Below are 27,187 nucleotides of genomic sequence, written 5' to 3'. Positions count from 1 at the left end.
ATAACAAAAAATAAAAATCTTAGAAGAAAACAAAGGAGAGTAAATCTTTGTGACCTTAGGTTAGCAATGGTTTTTCAGATATAATATTAAAACGCAAGTGGCCAAAGGAAAAAATAGATAAATTGCATTTAAACATAAAAACTTTTCTGCTTCAAAGAATACCATTAAAAAATCAAACAGAAAACCCAAAGAATGGGAGAAAATATTTGGAAATCATATATCTAATAAGAAACTTGTATATAGAATTTATGAAAAACTCTTATAACTCAACAATAAAAAGACAAGTAACCTAATTTTAAAAACGGGATTAGAATAGACATTTCTCCAAATAAGATGGAGAAATGCCCAATAGGTACATAAAAAGGAAACTTACCATCATTTGGGAAATGCAAATCCAAACCACAGTGAGCTACCACTGCATACCACTATGGTGGCTCTAATCATAAGATGGATAATAAGTGTTGGTGAAGACCTGGGGAAACTGGAATTTGAATATTGCTGTTGGGATTGTGAAATGGTGCATCTGTTTTGGAAAACAGTCTGGCAGTTCCTCAGAGTTAAACATAAAGTTACCACCTGACCCAGCAATTCTACTCCCAGGTATATACTCAAGAGAACTGAAACTCATGTTCACACAAAAACTTGTACATGAATGTTCATAGAAGCATCATTTATAGCAGCCAAAAGATGAAATATCCCAAATGTCCATCAACAGATGAATAGAGAGGTAAAATGTGGTTCAGCTATACAATGGAATATTACCCATCCATAAGAAAGAATGTAATTCTGATACATGATGCTACATGGTTGAACCTTGAAAATATTATGCTAAATGAAAAAAGTTCATCACAAGAAAGCACATTGTATATGATTTCATTTATATGAAATATCCAGAATAGGCACATATTTAGAGACAGAAAGTAAACTGATGGCTGACTCAGCCTGGGGAGGTGGTGAGATGCCATGGAAAGTGATTGCTAGTGGACGTAGAGTTTCGAAAAAAGAGTTTCAAAAATTAGCATATGGTGATGGCCACACAGCCTTATGAATATCCTAAAATGCTTTGAATTACACACTTTAAATGGGTGAATTGTATGCTTTGTGAATTATATCTCAGTGCAGCTGTTGAAAAATTTGGGAGCACGAGGAGAGTCTTGGTGGGCAGCAGCGTGTCTCATTTGTACCTGTGGGATGTTTGTTGATGGAGGAATTTGGATGATGTCATGGAGGGGCAAATGCCACTGAAAGATTTTTATTCCTTACATTTCCTGAGAGCAGGGGATGCACCATATATGCAAAGCCACATGGGGGAGCACCAGGTTGGTCAAGAGGCAGGAAGGAGCAAGGGGAAATCGTAGGCCAGGTTCTTTATTGGGGTTTTCCCTGAGAAACACAAGGCAAGGCAGGGGAGACAGTTCAAGACTGGCTAATTTGAGTAATTCTCGTGGTTTGGGGTCACAGGGACTGTCCTTACTAGTCTGGTATCTGGCTCTGGGTTGATTTAGACCAGTGGGGATGTTGGCTTGGTGTGTGAGTTAGATAAAGGGGATGATTGGGAGTGTGGGCTCTGGATGGTTATTTTGCTTACAAAAGGCATATTCCCAGGTGAGCCTTTTGTGGTCGCTAAGAACTGGCTAGCTTTGGGAGCAGCAGTCCCTCTCCAGTCAGTGAGGCCACAAATGCCAGAGCATCAAGACTATAGTTAACAATAACATATTATACAGTTTCAAGTAGCTAGAAGGTGGATACGGAATGTTCCCAACACAAGGAAATGATTAAATGTTTGAGTTGGTGGATACGCTAATGTATGGAGCATAAGTAATTCCATCTTAGCAAATGACTCCATCTTACATTTTAAAAGGCATCGTACCAACAGGGACCAGATGTTTGCCTAATCAGTAGAGACTGCATCCAACCAGATAAGGACATAACCAGGCACACTTTGCTACTATCAGTCCTCACCAGAGGACTTCACCAGCTCAAAACAGCCATGTTGACAGACACTGGTCTTGCTGTTAATTGTGATAAACACCCGGCATTCTCGAAGGCTCTGCCCACATCAAAGACTCTTCCTTGTGGTTCGTTAAAGGACTGCCCAGACCAGGACAGGAGATTCTTTTTGTCCACGTTGCTCTCCTTGGACTGTTTCATGAACCCATTTTCCTACCCCCTTTCTCTGGATGCTAGATGTTACTTCGTTTGATGTGGAATGTTTAATCTGTAAGATTTATATTGATTTAGTATACCATTAGGTAGGGTTTGCAATATCGACTGACTTCTGGAATGGCTTGAGCCTGTGTCCCTACAGCTCTGACTACCGAGTAAATGGGAAATACTAAGAAGAATTACTTCCTTGGGAACTCCATAAAGCTGTGGCTTTTATGATTGGAATAGCATCAGTAAAAGACTGATACTGTAGAAAGACACAAATGTCCATGGACCTGGTTATGTCTGACTTTGTACTGCTCACGATACTGATCACCCTGATTTGACAACTATGTATTATGTGAATGGAAACTTCACTATGTGTCTCATTGGTATGTACAATTATTATTTGTCAATTAAAAAATTTGTTTTAGAAGAATACATAAAAAGAGAGTACAGTCGACCCTTGAACAACACAGGCTTGAATTGTGTGGGTCCACTTATACATGGATTTTTTTCAACCAAACTCAGATGAAAATACAGCAGTATTTGAGAGATGTGAAGCCTGCATATACGAATGGCAGGGCCGATGACAGGACTTGGATATGCAAGGACTGGAACCAATACTTCCCAGTCCCCGCGGCATATATGTGGAGGGAAGACTGTATAGCTAATGCATTTGGCCCTGTGATGCCTCAGTGCCAAACAGACACATACAGAATCTAAGACGACACAGAGAGAACACAGTGGATGCTAAATCCTTGTTTTTCATATCAGGAATAGATACTTTAAAACTGCTAAATACAAAAATGGTGATATAAGATTATTACCAGGAAATGAAAAGTAATTCTCAAAAGAACTAAATTCAGAAATGGACACAAGCATAGGGCCTGGGAAGGGGGACTGGATATCGGGAGGGCTGCAGCTGGGGGCTGTTACTTTTCATTTTTAATTCTTTTCTATTACTGGTTTTATTATGCACATTTTATTCATTTTTTAGGGCCTAGTTAGCTTTATCTCTCCTCCCCCGAGGCACAAAGCATATGCTGTTAGTTCTTTTCATTCCATAATCAATACTAGACATTAAAACCAAAAATAAAATCCTAAGCCTCCCAGCCATTCTGAATGGACCCTTCTCTCAGCAAAGGACATTCCAAAATTAACCTGCAAAACTAGTTCAGGCCATGATGGGAAGGGGGGATCAGATATGCCTCATTATACCCTCCTTTCTTTTGGATTTACTGAAGACAGACTCTTTTTTTTTTTTTTTTTTCGAGACAGAGTTTTGCTCTTATCGTCCAGGCTGGAGTACAGTCTTGGCTCACTGCAACCTCTGTCTCATGGGTACAAGTGATTCTCCTGCCTCAGCCTCCCGAGTAGCTGGGATTACAGGCATGCACCACCATGTCCGGCTAATTTTGTATTTTTAGTAGAGACGGGGTTTCTCCACGTTGGTCAGGCTGGTCTCGAACTCCTAACCTCAGGTGATCCACCTGCCTCGGCCTGCCAAAGTTTTGGGATTACAGGCGTGAGCCACCGTGCACGGCCAGGACAGACTCTTTAAGTCTGATAAGAAAGGCTTACAATCTATTCTCTCTGAAGCCTGCTACTTGGAGGCTTCACCTGCCTGATAAAACCTTGGTCTCCACCACCCCTTATCTTTTCTTTTTTTTTTGGTTTTGAAGTTGGACATGCTGAATATTCTTTTTTTTTTTTGTTTCTTTAACTCTATTTTAAGTTCAGTGGTAGGTGGGCAGGATGTGCAGGTTTGTTACATAGGTAAACATGTGCCATGGTGGTTTGCTGTACAGATCATCCCAGCACCTCGGTATTAAGCCCAGCATCCATTAAGCTATTTCTCCTGATGCTCTTCCTCCCCCACCCCCTCTGCAGGCCCCAGTGTGTGTTTTTCCCCTCCTTGTACTCATGTGTTTTCATCACTCGGCTCCCACTTTAAGTGAGAACATTCGGTGTTTGGTTTTCTGTTCCTGCATTAGTTAGTGGAGGATAATGGCTTCCAACTCCATTCATGTCCCTGAAAAGGACATGATCTCATTCCTTTTTATGGCTGCATAGTATTCCATGGTATATATGTGCCACATTTTCTTTCTTTCTTTTTTTTTTTTTTTGAGACAGAGTCTTGCTCTTGTCACCCAGGCTGGAGTGCAGCAGTGTGGTCTTGGTTCCCTGCAACCTCTGCCTCCCAGGTTCAAGCAATTCTCCTGCCTCAGCTTCCCGAGTAGCTGAGATTCCAGGCGCCTGCCACCATGCCCAGCTAATTTTTGTGATTTTGGTAGAGATGGGTTTCACCATGTTGGCCAGGCTGGTCTCGAACTCTTGACCTCAGGTGATTCACCCACCTCGGCCTCCCAAAGTGCTGGGATTACAGGTGTCAGCCACCATGCCTGGCCATACCACATTTTCTTTATCCAGTCTATCATTAATGGGAATTTAGGTTGATTCCATGTCTTTGCTATTGTGAATAGTGCTACAGCGAACACATACATACGGGTATCCTTATAATGTTAATAGAATAATTTCTATTCCTTTGGGTGTATAACCAGTAATGGGATTGCTGTGTCGAATGGCATTTCTCCCTCTAGGTCTTTGAGGAATCGCCACACTGTGGGGCCCTGTGGAAGGATCATACTAGTATTCCAGAAAGATTCCTCTGGCTAAGATAAGGGAATGGGTGAGGCGGAGTGGAGGGGATGAGGCCTCCTCATGAAACTGAGACTGTGAGTTCTGCCTTTTACAGCCCAGAGTGGCTCTTTCTCTCCCTGGTGGGTGATCTTCTGATTTTATTTCAGCAGACCCTGACTTCTGTATGTTTTGCAGTGTTGCGTATTTGAAGCTTGAATCCAGAAGAGATAAATCAGTAGACCCCAAAAATGAAAGTGCACGGGGCAACTGCAGCCCTGGCTCCAAGAGGAAGCCTTTCTCACCTTGACTTTCTACATCCTTCAGTGGGTCCACCCCTGGAGACAGGATAAAAAACATGGGAGTGGCTGGTCCCGATTCTTCCAACGAAGCTGCAAAATCTAGCGCTCTTCCCACCACGTATTTGCTTCCTAACTTCTCTTCAATGAAATCTCTGCCAGAAAAAAACACACACATATATTTATACATATATAGCAGCCACAAAATGGTAACATTTGAGAAATGGAGGCCTATAGAAATGAAAGAACATGCTCAAGGTCATGGGCTAGGTAGTTATAGAGCTGGGACTGGTTCCAAGTTCACTGCTTATTAAGTCAACACACAACCTTGGGCTGCTAGTTGCCGAGCTGCTCACCTGGATCTGGGCTCCCTCTGAAGCCCCATCCAGGCAGGCCATTGCTGACTCCCTCTGGGGAGCCTGGTGGCTTCTCACATCACCCCACCCATGAGGACACTGTTAGCGGCAGTGCCTTCAGAAAGCTGGTAAGCTAAATCCTCCATATGTTCTCTCCCTGCTATCTCCCACCCTTGCCCAAGATTTAAAGCCCTACGGTACACTATTCTCTCTCTCTCTCTTTTTTTTTTTGAGATAGATTCTCGCTCTGTCCCCAGGCTGGAGTGCAGTGGCACAATCTTGGCTCACTGCAACCTCTGTCTCCCAGGTTCAAGCGATTCCCCTGCCTCAGCCTCCCTAGTAGCTGGGACTATAGGCACCCGCCACCACACCCAGCTAATTTTTTTTTTTTTTTTTTGTATTTTAGTAGAGATGGGGTTTCACCATGTTGGCCAGGATGGTCTTGATATCCTGACCTCATGATCCACCTGCCTCAGCCTCCCAAAGTGTTGGGATTACAGGCGTGAGCCAACGCACCCGGACTATTCTCTCATGTTTTATTATTCTCTCTCCTTTCGTCTTACTCCACTTACCAGTGTTCCTGTCCAAAGTGTCACATTTTATGCTGAACTAATCTTCATAGCTATAACCACTTATTGAACGTCTGACCCAGTTCCTGGTCTTAACAGATTTGCACTCTCCCCCAGGAATACTATTTTCCCTGTAGCCTTCTTGACTGGGCTCATTCTCCTACACCTGCCTTAGAATTGGCACGCGGACTCAGGGTCCAGCTCACTGCCCGCTACTGTTTTCAAGCCATTCCCTCCTGACTCATTTATTTATTTATTTCTGAGACGGAGTCTTGCTCTGTCGCCCAGGCTGGAGTGCAGCAGCGTGATCTTGGCTCACTGCAACCTCCGCCTCCCAGGTTCAAGTGATTCTCCTGCCTCAGCCTCCTGAGCAGCTGGCACTACAGGCGCATGCCACTATGCCCAGCTAATTTTCATATTATTAGTAGAAACGGGGTTTCACCATGTTGGCCAGGCTGGTCTCGAACCCCTGACCTCGTGATCCTCCCGCCTCAGCCTGACAAAGTGCTGGGATGACAGGCGTGAGCCACTGTGCCTGGCCCCTCCCCACTCTTGTGGCTCCTCAGAGGCTCATTTCCCCTGGTTGTGTCACCACTGCCTCTGTACATCAGTGTCATCTGTTCCCCTTCAGTCACTCTCCTCTTGCACTGACTTTTTCTCTTTCAGCCTGGGTGACATCAACATCCATGTGGACAATCCTGGAGATTCTTAGTGACCTCAGCTCAAGTGATTTTTGTTTCTTCCTCCTTTAGTAACCTAATTCTATGGCTACACGCTCATCGCTGCCACTATTTGGGAACTTGTTAAATGTCAGGAAACATAAATGGGAACATCCCACTCTTTGACCAAAGTCTTTTATCCTTAGCAATCTAACCTGACTTCACCTATTCTTTGCCCGTACTGGGGCCACTATGAATGGAGGAATTTCAGTATCTTGGCCTCCCTGGTATTTTTCCTTCTTTCTTTTTTTTTTCTTTTTTTTTTTTCTTGAGACGGAGTCTCCCTCTGTTGCCCAGGCTGGAGTGCGGTGGTGCAATCTCGGCTCACTGCAACCTCTGCCTCCCAGGTTCAAGCAATTCTCCTATTTCAGCCTCCTGAGTAGCTGGGAGTACAGGAATGTGTCACAACGCCCAGCTAATTTTTTTGTATTTTTAGTAGAGACGGGGTTTCACCATGTTGGCCAGGCTGGTCTCAAACTCCTGACCTTAAGTGATCTGCTGCCTTGACCTCCCAAAGTGCTGGGATTACAGGCATGAGCCACCGTGCCCAGGCCCTTCCTGGTATTCTGCTCTCATGACCTTACTCTAGTCACTCCTTTCCTATCCAGTATAGAGTCTATGGCCTACAACTTCTTTTTTCTTTTAAAAATAACTTTATTAAGAGGTATAATTGACATACCATTGGATTTTCCCATTTTAAGTATACTATTCAATAACTTTTAATACATTTACCAACTTGTACAGTCTTTACCATAACCCAGTTTTAGAACATTTACATCACACCAATGAGATTCCTCATGGCTATGGCTATTTAATTTCCCGTTTTTTTTTGTTTGTTTGTTTTTGTTTTTTTTGAGATGGAGTCTCACTCTATCAAACAGGCTGGAGTGTAGTGGCGCGATCTCAGCTCACTGCAACCTCTGCCTCCCGGGTTCAAGCAATTCACTGCCTCAGCCTCCTGAGTAGCTGGGATTACAGGTGCCCACCACCATGCCCAGCTAATTTTTGTATTTTCACTAGAGACGGGGTTTTACCATCTTGGCCAGGCTGGTCTTGAACTCCTGACCTTGTGATCCACCCGCCTCGGCCTCCCAAAGTGCTGGGATGACAGGCGTGAGCCACCACGCCTGGCCTATTTAGTTAATTTCTATTCCCACCCTCTAGCTCCAGGAAACTACTATATACACATGGTTTTGGAGATCAGCCCTGCTGGTCCGGCTGTCCTGAGGTTGCCCTTGCCCCGTGCCTGTGCTGGGCCTTCCACCACCCTGTTTCCTACCGCATGGCGTAGGTCATCCGGTCGGGCCGCATGGCTCTCATCACGCAGAGGCGCTGCAGGGCTGTCTTGTTCTTCCACTCCTGTGGAAGCTTCTCCTTCTCAGGACATTCGGACTCCACAAACTTTTTCCAGCTTTTAGCAGATCCCTCTATGTCCCGATCCAGATTACAGAATTCTTCCATTGAGGAAAGTACCTGGGAAATTTCAGAGAATCTGAAAGGCAGTTTCTTCAGAAAGCTGCCATTTGCGTTGTGTTGGGGCATTGAGGGGCAAGATGGTCTTATCTACACAATTCTGTCTCATTTATCCTCTTGTCTAGAACTTTGGATCGTCCCCCAGGAAAAATCAAGAAAGAGGAAGAATTTTGGGCAGCTGAGCGAAGTGCCCCAATAATACACAAGATTTAGCATATAAAATGTTTGGAATATTATTAGCAGCAGAGACTGAGCCACACCTGCCTGTAAGCGTGTACATGGAAAAGAGGGACAAGAAGGGGCATTATGGTTATTCTGGTCTTAAGCTTGGATACCTAAAGTTAATGACTTCTCCCTTTCCTCCTTAAACTCACTATGCCACCAAACCCTGTCAATTCACCTCTCAAAATGTTTCTAGAATTATTCATGTACTCTGTGTTAACGCCAACTCTTAAAACGTTCATGGGTTGTCTATTTCTATAAGGATTCTGTCCAAATGCATAACTTGGTAGCCAGATCTCTTCATTTGGTGCCTCTCTTCAATCTGTCCAGTAAGCTGTGTGTCCTCCTACTCGGTCCCACTCTGAGCATATCTGCCCCCAACCTTGGAAATGTGCCTGACTCATTCCCAACTCATTTCCTTGTTCATACTACTTCCACCGTATGTAAAGTCCTGTTTTCTTTTCTGCCACATTCTACTTCTTCCTTTTCTTGTGCTGGTCACGATTGTTACATGTTAAGGCTCTACAAGCTGTGAAAGAGCAGTTCAAAACCTGCAACCTCCCTCGCGCCATCTTTCCTAATGCAGAACATGTAGACCTCCCATCCTTTTGTAAACCACTCAGAGCAGGTTTGTCCAACCCACTGCCCTTGGGCCGTATGCGGCCTAGGATAGCTTTGAAGGCGGCCCAACACAAATTCATAAACTTTCATGAAACACTATGAGTTTTTTTGTGATATATATATACTTTTAGCTCATCAACTGTCATTAGTGTTAGTGTTTTTGTTTTGTTTTGAGACGGAGTCTCGTTCTGTCGCCTAGGCTGGAGTACAGTGGCACCATCTTGGCTCACTGCAACCTCTGCCTCCCAGATTCAAGCAATTCTCCTGCCTCAGCCTCCCGAGTAGCTGGGACTACAGGTGCACACCACCACGGCTGGCTAATTTTTGTATTTTTAGAAGAGACGGGTTTCACCATATTGGTCAGGCTGGTCTTGAACTCCTGACCTCAGGTGATCCACCCGCCTCGACCTCCCAAAGTGCTAGGATTACAGGTATCAGCCACCATGCCCGGCCCCAGTGTTAGTGTGTTTTATGTGTGGTCCAAGACAATTCTTCTTCCAATGTAGCCTAGAGAAGCCAAAAGATTGGACTCCCCTGACTTAGAGCTACTTGCAGAGTTGACATCTTTAATAAAGAGTTTGACTTCATTTTTAGATGTTTGACTGCTGATAGCTTTTAAATCTCATCCTTTCCTCTTCCCCTTCTGCCCTGGGCACTGCCTCTTTTGATGCTGGAGGGAAGTTGTACCAGGCAAGCCCCTGCCCATGCACAGACACCCTTGCCCTGGCCCCACCCCAGAAGCATCATAATACTCAAGGCAGTCTCCTTTTCTGGCACTCTCAAGCCATTTGCAGTCTGCTTGGGAACTCCTCTGCTCTTCCTAGAAAACCACGTTATCTGAGTAATAAACTTTCTCATACCCTCTTAGTATGTATGTAGCATCATCAGTCTTGATGTTGAAACCATATTTTGGGCGTGTGTGTGTAGGAGGTCTGTTCTATTTCTTTAGAGTGCCTACATCAACATCACTCACTTAGATACTTAATTACCTGCAGTCCTGCCTTCATTACTCAACTGTGCCTGAATGCCTGGTTTCCCCAATGACGTGAAAAGCTAGACGAGACTTTGTGTCTAAGGCACCTACCACAGTGCCTTGAGTTTTTAGGAACCCAATATCATCTTTTTATTTGGACGAATTCATTCATTCATTCATTCTTTTGACATTCATTCAGTTCCTACTACCTGCCAGATACTGGGGAAGACAATAGGAAAAAACAATAGCAACAAAAAAACACAAGCCTTTCACGGAGCCTGCAGTCCTAGCTTAGGGAGAAAGGAGATGAGGGAGGCCTTGGTAGGTATGTAGAATTCTGCTGGGCAGAGATAGAGGTAGAGAGAAGGAAAGGGATTTTTCTGGCGGGGGGAAGGATCAAGAAGAGCTAAAGCATGGAGGAGGGAGAGTGTAGGGCCTGATAGCAAGCAGCATGTTTGCTGCAGAGGAGTCTTTTGCCTTACCACTGATAGGAACAGCTGGAGAAGGACAGAGGCATGTGACCGGGGCTTGCGGAGGCTTTTGTCCCGTGGCAATGAATACACGTCCTAGCTTTACATATTCCTTTACATGGGCTCTGTGGCTTCCCAGTTTCATCCTGATCGCTTACAGCAGGGAGTGATCCTTCATTGGTACGGGTAAGTCACGTGGAGCGGTGTGTGGAGGGAGTGGAGCAGGAGGCACCGGGGGACTGGAGTTCTGGCCCCAGCACCACCACTTTTGAGCCAATGGACTTGGAACCTGTTTTAAAACCCTTGTGAGTGTTTTTTTTCATTTGGAAAATGAGGCCAAGTCATGCGGTCTGCCACATCTCACACTGTAATGTAGATACAAGTGCTTTGAAGGCTACAAAGCTCTCCCTTTGCCTTCCTTGGGGGCTCATGTGGCTATTGAATTGCAACTGCTGGTTTACTTGTCTGTTACTCCCACAAGACTGCGAGCTCCCTGAGGGCAAGAACTTTTGTAGGCCTCTTTGTCGCCTTAGACCTAGCAGGGTGCTGCCTGGCACTTAGGAAATGCTCAGTTAATAAGATTTGACATCTGCCTGGCCAGCAGGAGGGCTCCTGACAGGCTGAGAAAGCTGCAGCTGCTGTAATTATTTCTCTCTGTGCTAAAGAGCTGACTTTCATCTTCTTCCAGGCAGCCACTCACCCCCTCTTCCCAGTTTGCATCATTATTAACCCTTCTGCAGTCCTGCAACCCCCTCTGGCGTCTCCACAAAACTGGGCAAATTACACTGTGATCAGTGCTCCCAGCTGCCAGGGCTGGATCTGAAACATACTTTCTTGAAGCTCTAGATTGAATACAATTGCAACATTTAATCTTCCAAATGAGGAAAAGGGATTTCTAGCCTTCTAATAAGCTAAATGGGAATGACTAATTAACCTAATTACTTTGGACTGTGTAGCAAAATACAACTGAGCTAAATTGGCAACCAGAGTGGTAGTGAGGGGCCTTTTCAAAGGCTAACAAAGGCCTTCATCGCAGATGAGATTTTCTAATGAACAACAGAACATGCCCATTACCTGAAAGTTCTGCATTTGATAGGACCTAAAAAACCCTTACAAAGGACATTAATAAAAGCAGTATTTTATCACAAAGATTTCATTCATTACCTGCTTATTAGTTCTTCTGGGGAAACAAGGCAATTAGTCTTCCTCATGAAACAGAATGCTTAAATTTTTTTTTTAAAATCATGTCCTATTCAATTATCCTTTTTTTGTTTCTTTAGGCTAAAACCCAGCCAAACACTTAAAAAGAGCCTTCATCAAAGGCTTCGGCAATGAGTTCTACATAATGCACTGTGTTTCACCTGCTCACATCCTGTGCTGTGCTTGAGTTGGATGGGTCTGGACTTTGCTGCTCTTCCTAACAAATTCATATCAAGAGATAAAGCTCCTCTAGTTGGCAAAAGCCTTTGAACAGCCAGATGAGCTTCGCCCACAAAACAAAACAAAAAAGCAAAGTGAAGCAAGGCAAGGCGAACCAAACAATCCATTTTGTTAAAAGAGGAACGAAACGACACTGTACGTAGGTTTTGGGTGGAGCTTTGTAAAATGAAAGCACTGAAGAGTGCTTGTGAATCATTTATTCCTTGTAACTTTTGCAGCAGAGGGCTTTGTGGGGTAATATAAAGAGCGGCAACTGCGCGGTGGCTCAAGCCTGTAATCTCAGCACTTTGGGAGGCCGAGGCGGGGGGATCACGAGGTCAGGAGATCGAGACCATACTGGCTAACACAGTGAAACCCCGTCTCTACTAAAAAATACAAAAAACTAGCCGGGCGAGGTGGCAGGCGCCTGTAGTCCCAGCTACTCGGGAGCCTAAGGCAGGAGAATGGCGGGAACCTGGGAGGTGGAGCTTGCAGTGAGCCGAGATCTGGCCACTGCACTCCAGCCTGGGCGACAGAGCGAGACTGTGTCTCAAAAAAAAAAAAAAAAAAAGAGCGGCAACTGGACTTGGTCTAATTGCACAACTCACAGGTCCTGAAAGTTCTTCCTTCTTTGGACAAATTCTACGTGGTACAATCCATATCAACGACAACACGTAGACACCAGCTAGCTGGGTGACGTGGTACAATCCATATCAACGACAACACGTAGACACCAGCTAGCTGGGCGATTAAGCATCATAATCGTTGTGGGGTGAATTGTGTCCCCCTAAAATATATATTGAAGAAATTTGGAAATAGGGTCTTTGGAGATGTAATCAAGTCACAGTGAAGTCACTAGTGTGGACCCTAATCAAATAGGACTGGTGGCCTTATAAGAAATGGAAAGGACCAGGCGCAGTGGCTCATGCCTGTAATCCCAGCACTTTGGGAGGCTGAGGCAGGCGGATCATGATGTCAAGAGATCAAGACCAACATGGTGAAACTCCATTTCTCTTAAAAATATAAAAATTAGCTGGGCGTGCTGGCGCACACCTGTAATCCCAGCTACTTGGGAGGCTGAGGCAGGAGAATCGCTTGAACCCGGGAGGCGGAGGTTGCAGTGAGCCGAGATCTCACCACTGCACTCCAGCCTGGTGACAGAGCAAGACTCTGTCTCAAAAAAAAAAAAAAAAAAAAGAGGTGGAAAGGCAGAGACTCACAGAGGGAAGACGGCCACGTGAAGATGTGAACATGGAGGCAGACCCTGGAGTTATGCTGCCACAAAGCAAAAGATACCGGGGGCTACCAGAAGCTGGAAGAGGCGAGGAAACATCCTTCCCCAGAGCCTCTGGAGGGAGCGTGGCCCCACCGACACCTTAATTTCAGCTTTCAGCCTCCACGACTGTGAGAGAACAGAGTTCTGTTGTTTTAAGCCACACCATTTGTAGTACTTTGTTAGAACACCTCTAGGAAACAAATATAGCAACCATAACCAATCAGCTTCCATTGGTTTGGCATTTACTCTGTATCTTACGTAGCCTTGTGAGGAAGGTATTACGATGACCATTTTGCAGATGAGGAAACCAAGGCTCAGAGGAACAAACCTGAATTTGAATCCAGGGATGTCTGACTCCAGAGCCTGTGTTAATTAGTTCATCTCCATCATTGCTCCAGTTCTGCAAAGGGGTTCATTCAGAACTGCTTTAGAGAACTAACTTATTTTCCATAAAAGCATCAAACCACGAGAAATTGTTCTCTAGCTCTGGGCCATAGTGTCCTACAAGGTAGCCACTGACCACGAGTGACTCCCAAGTACTTGAAATGTGGCTGGTGGGACTGAGAGACTGAAGTTTTAATTGCATTTAATTTTAATGGTCTTACAATTCAAGTGTAGAAAATAGGACTTGTTTTATTAATTGGAAACTTCTAAAGATTGTTGGAACAACTTGGGTATATGAATCAACCATTTTAACTCTAAATTTTATGAAATCTCAATAGAAATGTTTTGGATGAAAATTTGGCATCTGAATTGAGATGAGCTGTAAGTTTAAAAAATATTCAGCAGATTTCAAAGCCTTCGTATAAAAATACAAAATATCTCAGTAATAATTTTATAACAACTGCATATTGAGATAATATTTTGGCAGTATTGACTTAAAGAAAATATCTTGCTAAAATTGATTTTATCCATTTTTTTTTTTTTTTTTTGAGACTGAGTTACGCTTTTGTCACCCATGCTGGAGCGCAATGGCGCAATCTCAGCTCACTTCAACCTCCGCCTCCCAGGTTCAATCAATTCTCCAGCCTCAGCCTCCCAAGTAGCTGGGATTACAGCATGTGCCACCACACCTGGCTAATTTTGTACTTTTAGTAGAGACGGGGTTTCACCATGTTGGCCAGGCTGGTCTTAAACTCCTGACCTCAGGTGATCTGCCCACCTTGGCCTCCCAAAGTGCTGGGACTACAGATGTGAGCCATCATGCCTGGTCAATTTTATCCATTTTTAAAAGCATTTTTTAATGCAGCTATAGAAAATTTAAAATACTTAAGTGGTTTGCATTATATTTCTTTTGGACAGTGGTACTGTAAAGTGTGTGTATTCATTTGTATCTTATGCAGCCCAGGAAAATGGATGGTTTCCACTTCTCGGCATTTATTGTAATCATTCTCCAGCATTTCGTAACTTTGTAATTTGGGTTTCTGTTGCAAATGGAGTTCCCCCTTATTTTTTCTCCAGGATATTATTTCCCTTCCCATTCGCCAGATTGGGCCCAGAATGACAAATAAAAGTAAATAAAAATCAAATTACAACTTTATTATTTAGATCAGAGATTGGCAAACTACAGCTTGCAGGCCCAATCTGGCCCACCACCTGTTTTTGTCAATAAAGTTTTATTGGAACTCAGCCATGTCCACTCATTTACATACTGTGTATGGCTTTGGCAGAGTTGAGTAGCTGCTACAGAGTCTGGCCTGCGAAGTCTAAGTGGCCCTCATAATTGCTACGGAGTGAACTGTGTCCCTCCAAAGTAAAATATATACTGAAGAACTAACCTCCCAGACTTGTGAATGTGAACTTATTTGGAAATAGGGTCTTTGTAGATGTAATCAAGTTAAGATGGAGTCACTAGTGTGGGCCCTAATCCAATATAACTGGTGCCCTTATAAGAAGCAGAGAGACAGAGACTCGCGAGGGAAGACAGCCATGTGACGATGGGAAGATGGTGACATTTACTAAGTGGCCTTTTGCAGAAAAAGCGAGGCAACTCTTGATTTAGATACAGTCCTAAAGTTGGTTAAAACAATACAGGCTCTGAAAAAGAAGTTAGAAAACCATCTTTGAGCAACGGTTGCATTAATGGAATGAGCCTAGAGTTTCCTGAGATGACTCCCTTGAAGGGGACAGCAGGTATATAAATAATTAAGTTCTAGGTTTTAGTTATAAAGTAAAACTACTTGGATGGATATCGAGGGAATCATGCTAAATGAGCACACCAATCCCACATGGTTATATGCTGTATAATTCCATTTATGTAACACCCTTGAGATGACAGAAAATTATACAAATGGAGAACAGATTCATGGTTGGTAGCTATTGGGAACTGGGTAAGGGAAGATGTTGTTGTGGTTATAGAAGGCCAACATGAGAGGTCCTTGTAATGACGGAACTTTCTGGATTGTATCAATGACAATTTCCCAGATGTGTTCTTGTACTATAGTACTGCAAGATGTTACCATTGTGGAAAACTGGGTACAAGGGATATCTCTGTATTATTTCTTAAAATTGCATATGAATCATTGTCTCAAAATAAACCATGTTAATTAAAAAAAAGAGAAAGAAAGCCAATCATATGACTTTACTCTTCTACTTCTTTGTGAAATGCAATAAACACGGGAGATCATAAACAAGATTCGTCTTATGCAGATGTTATTCCTCACATGGCGCTGACACCTGTCATGGGTGCTCATTCAACTGCCCGCAGGGAGTGCAGACTTGGACTCCGGAGCGAGCTGGCGTTGCCTCACCCAGCATTCCCTGCCAGGCATGGTGTCAGGATCTGTGAATTGCAGGCATAGTACCCACTGAAAGAACCTTAGAGTTTGTGATCTTGTCAGCACTCATAGAATCGCAGCTAAACTAAGCTGCATGACATGGAATGAAAATAGGCTCCGCCATCAGGCAGACCAAAATTTGTGTCCTGGGCTTCTGGTAAGCGTGGGACCTGTTTCCTCCTGTGTTAAACGGGAACAAATAATACCTATTGCCCAGGTGGATATGAGAATTAAATAAGGTAACGCATTTCCAAGGCACTCAATGTATAAGAGCTGTTATTAATTGCTGAGCATCCCAGGCTGAAATGCTTTCCCGCTTTGAGTCTGAGTTAGGATTCAGATGCCTGAATACAGCCCTGGCACCTGCTGTTTTATGGAAATGCTGTGGCAGCCTCTCCACATCAACCCCAGGGACTCACCGAGGAGCCCATGTTCCAGCCTTATGCCCTGGTAGGTGAAAAGCAGCTCAGCTGACTCAGGGGAGCTCACGGGAACTTCCTGTTTCCTCACACCCTGGAGGCAGAGCCCTCATACACCAGCATACACCTGCTGCTTCTCTGCAGGCCCAGGAAAGATGAGCTTGCTGTGGGGACGCAAGGAACGGGATGTGCCCATGTTTAACACAGCTCCGTGCTTGAACTCCAAAAGAGAGCCCCGCTGACTTCATGGGGACCAGTGTCAGAGGTAAACTCTGAGAGATGACAGCTCGACTTTTTTTCTAGGGGTCAATACTCACCTTGACAGCTCCCCACGCCTGATGTGAGAGGAACTCCACGGGGCTGGCGGTGCCTGTCTGCACTGGAGATCGAAGCAGGAAATCCAACTCCGCTGGATTGACTTCTCGGTTCATGAGGAGAATCTGTAACGTGGGGAAATGACACTGCATTTCTTTAGCTTGTAGCCAGAGTCCTAGAAACCTTAGGGGTTGTTACTCAGTATAATTATTACCGCCTCTAATACTAGAGTTTGCCCATCAATTTTGGTTGTTCAGTGAGGGTAGAGTGGAAGGAAGTGCATATTCACACACATTACTTCCGTGTCTATCTATTTTCACCCCAAACATCGGAGTGACTTAACTGCAGGCGGTGAGTGACTATATCTTGGTTAATAAGCATTTATGACATATCAATCATAAATGCCGTGGAGTATGTTTCTGCAATCTAATTGAGCAGATGACGCATACAAATGACATGATCTGAGGAGAATGTCAAAGTGACGTATGAATATATGGCAGCTAGAAATGCAGATAGGAATCCATAATGCTAAAGGAGTTACAGAAGAGAGGAGTTATCAGCAAGTGAAGGGCAGGAAGAAACTAATTTGACTCCACTTTCTATAAGTAGTTTATTTTCTTTTACTTTAAGTTCTGGGATACATGTGCAGAACGTGCAGGTTTGTTACATAGATATACATGTGCCATGGTGGTTTGCTGCACCTGTCAACCCATCATCTAGGTTTTAAGCCCAGTGTGCAGTAGGTATTTGTCCTAATGCTCTCCCTCCCGCCCCCCAGCAGGCCCCGGTGTGTGTTGTCCCCCTCCCTGTGTCTATGTGTTCTCATTGTTCAACTCCCACTTATGAGTGAGAACGTGTGGTGTTTGGTTTTCTGTTCCTGTGTTAGTTTGCTGAGAATGATGGTTTCCAGCTTCATCCATGTCCCTGCAAAGGACATGAACTCATTCTTTTCCATGGCTGCATAGTAGTCCATGGTGTATATGTGCCACCTTTTCTTTATCCAGTCTATCATTGATGGGCATTTGGGTTGGTTCCAAGCCTTTGCTATTGTAAATAGTGCTGCAATAAACATATGTGTGCATGTGTCTTTCCTATAAGTAGTTTTGGATTGGGTCTTGGAGAAGCTAAGAGATGGGGTGTTTTCACAGAATAGGAGACGTTCCATGGAGTAGGAGACGGAAAAAGCAGAGGCTTGAAATGGGAATTAGTGAGCTGTGTACAGGGGAGAGAAAAGGATTTGGCTTGGTTTGAGCTCATGGTTCACACTGAGAGGTGGGGCCCACATTTCTTTTTTTGCAAAGGCCAAGCTGTCAGCTGGGCTGGAGTGGGGAATACAGGGGGGTGAGGGATGAGGCACAGCAACACTTACCCATGAACTCAGGCAGGCCTTGAAAGGTGCAAACAGAGTCAGCACACAAGTGATGATGGGATATCTGACTTTTGGAATTGGAAAGGACCTTTGAGATAATTAGTCTGTGCTACATATTGGAAAAAATTCAAATTCTAAATGATTAGAGGGACATGTAAAAGGAAGTAAATGAGGCTGGATGCAATGGCTCACACCTGTAATCCCAGCCCTTTGGGAGGCCAAGGTGGGTGGATCACCTGAGGTCAGGAGTTCAAGACGAGCCTGGCCAACATGGTGAAATTCCGTCTCTACTCAAAATACAGGAAAATAATAATAATAATAATAATAATAATAATTAGCTTGGCATGGTGGTGCACATCTGTAATCCCAGCTACTTGGGAGCCTGAGGCAGGAGAATCACTTGAACTGGGGAGGTGGAGGTTGCAGTGAGCCAGGATCACACCACTGCATTCCGGCCTAGACAACAGAATGAGACTCCATCTCAAAAAAAAAAAAAAAAAAAAGAAGAAGGAGGAAGTAAATTTTCACGGTTTTTTGATGTTGAGAATAACTAGAAGACAAAGGTTTCTTCTTAAAGATGCAGCAACATCGGAAATCCCTGCTTCCCAAACCCCTGAGAATCAACGTTACTAAAAACTTTCTAAGGCCAAGGCTGCTACAGTTGTGGAAAGACCTGCGCAATTTCTTATCGCAGGGGATGGCTGCATCAGTAAACTTGCAATCTAAAGGTAAATAAACAATGATGGATACTCTACCAAATTTCTTACAGCATTTCAAAAAGCATCTAGTTATTGGTATGGTTTCATCTAGTTCCATCTTCAGCACCCGTTTTGATTGATTGGTAGTGGCTGCTGGAGGGCTGTGCTGAGGAAGATCTTAGATCATCCAGGATCAGCAAGAAAAAGTACAATGATGGATTAAGTATGTCTGCCACAAGTGGGAAATGGTGGGGGCAGATGCATACACCATATTGGACCTTCTTGTGTGATGCCTCTATCCAAAGACAGATAGTCTGGACATGCTGTGGGAAACGATGTTCAAAGAAGAAAGTTTCTTAACACCTGCTGTCTGGGCACTAAAAATAACCCGTTTTCTGGAAACTTCTTCAATCCATTTTTACCTGAAAGGTTAGCTGGGCAAGGTAGGTCAGCTTATCACACTCGAAGAGCCCGCGAGTGGTGTACTGGTACACAGAGAAGGTTATGCTGTCTATTAGGCTGGCCACCCGCTCCCTGAGGTTCTCGTCAGGAGCAGCCCTCTCCACAGCCTTCTGGAAGACGATACTGAAGGCCTGGGGACAGAAGGCAGGAAACTGGTAAGGTACACAGCCCTCTTACTATATATTGGTGGTCTTACCTGAGAAGAATGTGATCGTTTTCCAGCCCATGGAAATTTTTTCCCAAGGCCAGGCATGGTGGCTCATGCCTGTAATCACAGTGCTTTGGGAGGCCAAGGTGGGTGGATCACCTGAGGTCAGGAGTTTGAGACCAGCCTGGCCAACACGGTGAAACGCTGTTTCTACTAAAAGTACAAAAATTAGCAGGTATGGTGGTGCATGCCTGTAATTCTAGCTACTTGGGAGGCTGAGGTGGGAGAATCGCTTGAACCTGGGAGGTGGAGTTTGCAGCGAGCCCAGGTGGTGCCACTGCACTCCAGGCTGGGCGACAGAGTGACTCTGTCTCAAAAAGAAAAACAAAACAAAAAAACAAAGAAATGTCTTCCCAAAATATCCTGCCAAGAAGGACAATGGTAACTAGAAAACATGCTATTATCTTTTCTTAGTTTGCTCATGTGAATTATCACATAGCTATAAGCATATATGCCTCTGCAGTGATAAGACGAGTGAGTCCTTGCAGGCAGTCTCCTTTTTCATGGACCCTTCCTGCAATGTGGGGCGCGTAGCCTGCTTTGGTTACATCTTCTGAACCATACATTATGTGCATAATCTAATATAAAAATCATGTTAATCAGTTTTCCATTGTTTTAAACTTAGATATTGACTATTTAAAAAAGTAAATATTTGGAATGTTACATTTTAAATGTGATGTGAATAGAACAAACAAAGAAAATAAAAGCCAAGGCCAGGTGCAGTGGTTCATTCTTGTAATCTCAGCACTTTGGGAGGTAGAGCTGAGAGGATCACTTGAGGCCAGGAGTTCAAAACCAGCCTGTGCAAGGTGGCGAGGCCGTGTCTCTATAAAAAATTAAATTGTCCGCGCACGGTGGCACACACCTGTAGTTCTAGCTACTTGGGAAGCTGAAGCGGGAGTTTGAGGCTGCAGTGAGCTAGGCTGGTGCCACTGCACTCCAGCCTGGGCAACAGAGTGAGACCCTGTCTCAAAATAACCTAAGAAACAAAACAAAACAAAACAAAACAACAACAAAAACAGAACAAAAGAAAATACAAGCCAAGATATAATTGGAACTTTCAATTTGGGGTTATGCAAATGTCCAGCCTTTTCTCTATTTTCCTTTTGTGGCTTCAATAAGAAAAAAAAATCTTAAGTCTTTCTAACACCACCAAGTATTTGAACATTCATGGAAACCAGATAAGATTTGAGTCTCAATATCTCTTCATTTGCAAAGTAGGAAAATGTGAATTTCTCTCAGGGTGTTTCTCGTTAACAAAGCCTTTGCAGCCTTTCTTCTTTATTTAGTTTTAATGATCTTTGCAAAATCTTCTGCCCATGTTCAACCCAATCCATTGTGATGGTTACCTTCGCTTGACAGATTTTAGATAGGAAGAATAGCTCATTAGAGGCTGATAATGTCCCCCCAGCACCACAGACAGCAATTTGGGAAGATTCCAGAACAGTTTCATAGAGACAGAGTGGAGAGCGTTCTCCTGGCAGTTACTATGGCTGTTCCCTAAAGCTCTCTCTTTATCAAAATAGCAGTAATCAGTAAAGAAGCTCTAGTTATTTAAGTTAAAACAAAGTGATTCACAATTCAGGAAAAGATGTAAAAAAAAATTTAAAACTTAGGTACATTTAGCATTTTCCTTACATTAAACTAACTTCGGCTCTCTTTTTCTTTTCTGTCCTAAAACAAGAAACAAAACCCAAAAGCTTCTTCTTCTTACTTCTGGTGTCAGAACAGCTCTGGTGCTGGGCCTGATCCCACTTCCACAGCATTCTCCAGAAGGTTCCTTCTCCTGCCAACGGGGTCTTATCATTGACTCAAACTACCTTCACATATATTCATCAGCTTTTGTAATTTTTTGTAGGGCCTTTATCCATTGTCTCGTATCTTTGGTATTTTTCATCTTTTTACCAGGTTATGAGCACATATAGTGGAACCTGGGCCTTACTCACTCTCTTCCATTTCCCCAAATCTAGCCCATCTCTTCACATATAGTGAGCACTAAAATAATATTTGTTGGATGGATGACTGTGTCCTGCCAATGCCTAAAAGAACTTAGGCAAAGTATGAGCAATGCTCTAGACCGAGGGTATCAAACTCAGTGCCTTCAGGGGCCAGGTGTCTAATACCAAACAGGGAGGCACAAGGACTGTGGCAACACTGGAGGCACATGCCAGTCTAGGGGGGACAGCATCCCTTGGCTCCAGCAAAATCATGCCACGTGGGATGTGAGCTCAGCGTTGTCAATCTTCCAAACCTTCACGAGAAGCCATAATTTGGAACTTACATAACTTCTCCTCATTTTTCAATGCTGGCAACCAATTAAAGTACTTGAAAAGTCCTCCAAGGACCAAAGAAAACAGGACAATAGGCTGTTGGGCTTCCGATTTGAGACCAATGCTGTGTTATTTTCGCCTCCGCCTATCTGATGCAAGCTTCTTCTATTTTGAGAAGTGTTATTCCCCCAGCCATGTCTCTCTGCAGAATGCACACAATACAGAGAGCTGGGCCTCCCATCAATCTGCAGGAGATCCCAGTGAGGTGTCTTTCACTCTGAGGCACCCTGTGAATGTGTCTTTTTAACCTTTGCCTTGCCTTTGGCTAAATCCTGAAGAAAAATTACTTTACTGCCACTTAAGTTCCATCTTAACCATATTATAAACTTCCAAGTTCAAAACCTGGCTCTTGAAGAGTTTTCGCTTGTGTAAACACACACACAGACACACACACACACATACACATTTTAATATATTCCTGCTCAAAAGACTTTTGAAAGCTGGGATGAACAGTTTCTGCCACGTTGGCCTATCTGGGGTTTCCATATTCTGAGAGCACCTCTTCTTTCTTTGCCAGGAAGGGGAACTGCAAAATCTAACCCCAGACAAAAGCCAAGACCGTGGAAACTACAGTGGTCCGTTTTCCTTCAAATCAGAGAAGGCTTCTAAATGCACTGTGGTTTCGATAGTTTTGAATACCCTTACTTCAGCTACTTATCATAAAGCAGTTAAACCTGTTTTTAATGATCAGGTTGGTCAATGAACAGCTGTTTTTGCAATCCTTAATATCGGTATGGTGACCCAAACTCCAGCTCCCCAACTTCAAAAATGGAGCTTCAGAACTTCCTATATCAGGACACTGTTGCTGCCAAATATCTTACAACATGGTTTTGAACACAGATTGTTGTGGGCCTCATCTAATTTCTTATTTTCAGAAAGAGTCACTGTGGTAGGCTTCTGATGGATACCTATAGTCAATTTCAACTACTCTTGGAACTAGGGAGGTGATCTTACGGTTATTAGGCTTATCATGCCAACTTTTATGCTGTTTTAAAAGATTTTATAATTCTTTCCTGTGTCGCCTTAAACAAAATATGAGGCCAAGTATTGGGTTTCTTTTAAAAACATAAAATATTATAAACACAGTTCATCCGATCTGCAGAGACTCTGAGTTAAAAGAAAAAGATTGGGAAATGATTAAATGCCATCTTCAACCAAATGAGCCCCGGGAACTGGAGGCCCTCTGATTTCTCATCTGCTCGTCACCATCCCCGCCATCTTGGTCTCCACATGGTGGTTTAGCTGAAAACACTTCACGGATCTGAAGGGTGTGCTCTCTCTCTCCCTCTCTCTCTCTCTCTCTCTCTGTGTGTGTGTGTGTGTGTGTGACTGCGTGTATGTGAAATCTCCATGTGTCTATATACATATGGTCTCTCCTCTTTCTCTGTGTATATATGTATGCTTGTCTTCTTTCTTGGGTCAAACCAAAGAGGTTTAGAAATGCTTCACTACCTCCTAATGCCTCTTCAACTGTGGTCTTTTGGTGAATGCCCTAGGGGAGAAAGATGTACTTTCAGAGATGCACTAAAAATTTATAGGTCTTTATTTTTTCATGAGTAAGATAAGTTTAGTCAGCTTTTACAATTTGCTAACATCTTTGGTTTTAGGAATATTTCAACAATCATAAGGCAGGAGCTTTGGGGATATTAGGGTCATAAGAAAACTAATTTAAAGTTGGTGTATTATTATTGCCTGCTTTGGACTTTAATCAATACAAGTGACACATTTGATTGTCTATTATATTTTAAGTTATTTGGGGACAGGGATCACTTCTCATATTTCTTCGGTATCATCTTCCACACATTCAGTAAGCATAGTACCCACCATATCATGTGTGCCTACTGAAAGAATGAGCCAAGACTTGCTGTGGTGTCCTGTTCTGTTCTAGTCAAAATTACCCATGAGTCATGTAAGACCCAATTAAAGAGATGAGGATGGTAAGAGATGTTTGAAGGTAACATAGCTGCTCTCCTGGCTTTGATCTTACAGACCTGCCATAGCTAATGATTTGACATGGATAAGCTCTCACAGAGAGCTGCATTGGCAATATGACACTGCTTTATTATAACCAGGCAAGAAACTCCAGGTATAAGTCACCTTGAGAGAAAACTGGTACATTGGATGGATCTTGCTGAGGTCGTTCATGATGAAGTAGAGCAGTGAGGCCCTGGCAGCTGCTGGCCGGTAGTGCTCTCGGGCCTCGTTGATTTTCACTTCGGTCACCTTGGCCTCCTGGACCTGTTAGAAAAATAAACAACCACACACTGTTCCAACCAACCAGGGCTTCCTGAGAATCAGCATGGCCCCTCTGTGTGAGTAGACATGTGTCTGCTTAGGGGATGCAGGGAACAGGGATGGGGATGATGGGTAGAAAGTTGAAAAGCTACTATGGCCGGGCGCGGTGGCTCACGCCTGTAATCCCAGCGCTTTGGGAGGCCGAGGCGGGCGGATCACAAGGTCAGGAGATCGAGACCATGGTGAAACCCCGTCTCTACTAAAAATACAAAAAATGAGCCGGGCGCGGTGGCGGGCGCCTGTCTAGAAGACTGGGAGGCAGGAGACACGACCAGGAGGCAGAGCTTTCTGTGCGAGCCCACATCACCCAGCTTAGGACAGAGCCAGACCTGGCCTCAAAAAAAAAAAAAAAAAAAGAAAAAAAAAAAGAAAAGCTACTATGGTATTTCTTCCTAGAACTGGGATGAGAAAGGAGATGGTAAACTTCTAGTGCTTTCCGAGGGTGAGGTGTCAGCTCTTTCAGTTGGGAAGTGTGAGCCATGAAAGCTGCCACACTCCATCTCTAATAAGAAAGATTTCATGGAAATGCAAAAAAAAAAAAAGTATGACTCAAAAATGAACTAGAACACCAAGCAGTAGAAATCCAGTACAGTCTTCTTTTTCCTTAATTTTTATGAAATAGTTCATATGTAATTTCACAAAGACATCTTTCAATGGAATATTCTATTTTCAGAAAATTACTTTTTTTTGTTTGTTTGAGACGAAGTCTCGCTCTTGTCCCCCAGGCTGGAGTCCAATGGCATAATCTTGGTTCACTGCAATCTCCGCCTCCGGGGTTCAAGCGATTCTCCTGCCTCAACCTGCCCAGTAGCTGGGATTACAGGCGCCTGCCACCACACCTGACTAATTTTTGTATTTTTAGTAGAGAAGAGGTTTCACCATTGTCGGCCAGACTGGTCTGAAACTCCCGACCTCAGGTGATCCACCCGCCTTGGCTTCCCAAAGTGCTGGGATTACAGGCGTGAGCCACGGCGCCCGGCCAGAAAATTCTTATGACAGGTAAAAATAAGAAACAAGACTTCAGGATCAGGAAGAGGGATTTCTGGTAGACTATGCCTCTAAATGCAAACCTCAATATGCTCTGCCCTTATGCTCCAAAATAGAGGAAAGTTACTGATAATTTGTGGGAGCACCACAGGAAAAGGCAATGATCCTTACTGAAGATGTTCTCATAATAAACAATTACAAACTGCAGGCGTATTACAAAAGGAAACAATTAGAAGACTCTTTTCTAAAACAAAAACAAAACCAACAACACCCCAGAAGGATTGACGGAACAACCTAAAACTCACCATTAATGACGTATGTTTTAGAGCAGTGGACACAAAAGGAAGCATAAAACATGGGCATTATGAAAAAGAACAGGCATATCTGGAAAAGAACTAGCTAGAACTTCTAAAAATAAGAGTATAGTTATTTAAATTTAAAAAGTGTTTGGTTTAAATAATAGACTGGAGCTGAAAAGAAAATCAGCAAACTAAAAGAGAAATCTCAGGAAATTGTTACAAAAGCCACTCAGAAAGAAACAGAGATGGAAAATATGTGAAAGAGGTTCATGATATTTGATGCCCATCAGGACATAGCCCAATTTTCCCAGCATGGTTTACACAGCCCTATACAATGGAAACTCAGGCCACCTTTCGTGCCTCATTGCCAGTGACCACTTCCAGTTCCCACCTCTTCTATGGTCCAGTTACACTCAAGGGAAGCACCTCCTCCCTCTCACCCAACGTAGTTTGAGTGTTCCTCCTTTGTGTGTTCACTGATCCCTGTGCTTTCTTGACCTCAGCCTTCAGCCCTGTTTCATAACTGCCTGTTTACTTGTATTTCTTCCTCAGAGGGCCAGGCCCTAAAAGCCTAGGATTATGGCAAATTTCTTGCGTATCTCCAACTTTGACCATGGATCTTAGAATACAGTGGCCTTCAAGTAAGTATTCATGAGGCGAATAAATGAGAAAGAGAAAGAAGACAAAAAGAAAAGGAACAACAAAAGGAAAAAGAAAGCTTCATACAACCCTTGGCACACAGCAGGTACTCAGTAAGTGTTCATTGATTTTAAAGAAAAAGATAAAAAAAATAAGAGATGAAGAGGCGGGGAGAAGAGATCAGTATGTTGGATCCCATCCTCTGACCTACTCTCTCTGTGTAAGTTGGGTCTGTTTCCCTGTCTCTCCTTCCTGGGAGAAACAGAGCTGGTGGAAAACCTAGAGATCACCAAGCAGACTGCTGGTCTCTGGTTGGGGGAATGAGAGTTTGTAAAGCAATTATGGTAGACCTGCCACTGCCCTGGATAAGAGAGATGGGGAGACAGACCCAACTTACACAGAAAGAGTAGGTCACAGGATGGGATCCAGCATGCTGATCTCTTCTCCCCGCCTCTTCATCTCTCTTTTTATATATATATTTTTCTTTAAGATCCGTGAACGCGGTAGTACCTGCTATTATCAGGCCCAACATATCAGCTTTCTTTCTTTAATTATTCCTTTCTTTGTCTTCTCTCTTTCTCATTATTGCCTCATGAAACCACTGCCAATCCTGTCTAAGATCCCATGATAGCGGAGATACCATGAAATTTGCCATAATCTGACTTTAAGCCTGTCTGAAGAAAAACTACAAAGTAAACAAGCACCAAGCCGAATGCTGTTGACCCAACATTCGGTTGACTCTTCCTCCTTTCAATCTCATCACTCCAGCCTCAGCTGTCCATCGTCCAGAGTGGAGTGACCTGGTTTATCTGTCTTACCCATCATTGCTTCTCATATTTCCTACCTTGTCTCTACCTAGAATGAAGTCTTTCATATTTGGAGAAATCCCACTAATCTGGCAATAAGCATCTTCCCTCAAAGGTATATTGTTCCTGGACACTGTTACAGATATGCTCTGTCCTGCTCAGAGCCAATATCTCCAATGCTCTTCGGATCGAAGCGCAGGACTGAGACGGCAAAAGACCTTGTTGGAGGTTTGGTGGTATGCTGGGACAGAGCATGGGGTGGGCCCCTTTCCCATCACATCCCGTCTTCTAGTCCTCACAGCGGGGACCAAGGGCCTTCCAAACATTGTAAAATAAAGGAAGCGACACACAACAGGGCACTGCGTCATTGCTTCCCAGGATGATACAGTTTTTGAGAGCTG

General features: G+C 43.7%; 1 protein-coding gene across 2 annotated transcripts in view; it reads right to left on the bottom strand.

Annotated features, from left to right (window-relative positions):
- The window catches only part of DNAH9 (dynein axonemal heavy chain 9), a 381,289-nt gene that overhangs the window by 57,742 nt on the left and 296,360 nt on the right, over positions 1–27,187 (bottom strand). For both annotated transcript variants that reach the window (XM_003912358.5, XM_021928176.2), the window contains 5 exons: positions 23,858–23,998; positions 19,183–19,353; positions 16,696–16,818; positions 8,008–8,201; positions 5,091–5,239 (listed from right to left, as the gene is read on the bottom strand). In XM_003912358.5, the coding sequence (XP_003912407.4) occupies positions 5,091–5,239; positions 8,008–8,201; positions 16,696–16,818; positions 19,183–19,353; positions 23,858–23,998 (778 nt within the window). The remainder of the gene's footprint in view (positions 1–5,090; positions 5,240–8,007; positions 8,202–16,695; positions 16,819–19,182; positions 19,354–23,857; positions 23,999–27,187) is intronic.

Source organism: Papio anubis, chromosome 17 (genome assembly GCF_008728515.1).
Source record: "Papio anubis isolate 15944 chromosome 17, Panubis1.0, whole genome shotgun sequence".
Lineage (NCBI taxonomy): Eukaryota > Metazoa > Chordata > Mammalia > Primates > Cercopithecidae > Papio > Papio anubis.
The sequence above is the reverse complement of the archived record's forward strand: the minus strand, read 5'-3'. Positions and strand labels throughout refer to the sequence as shown.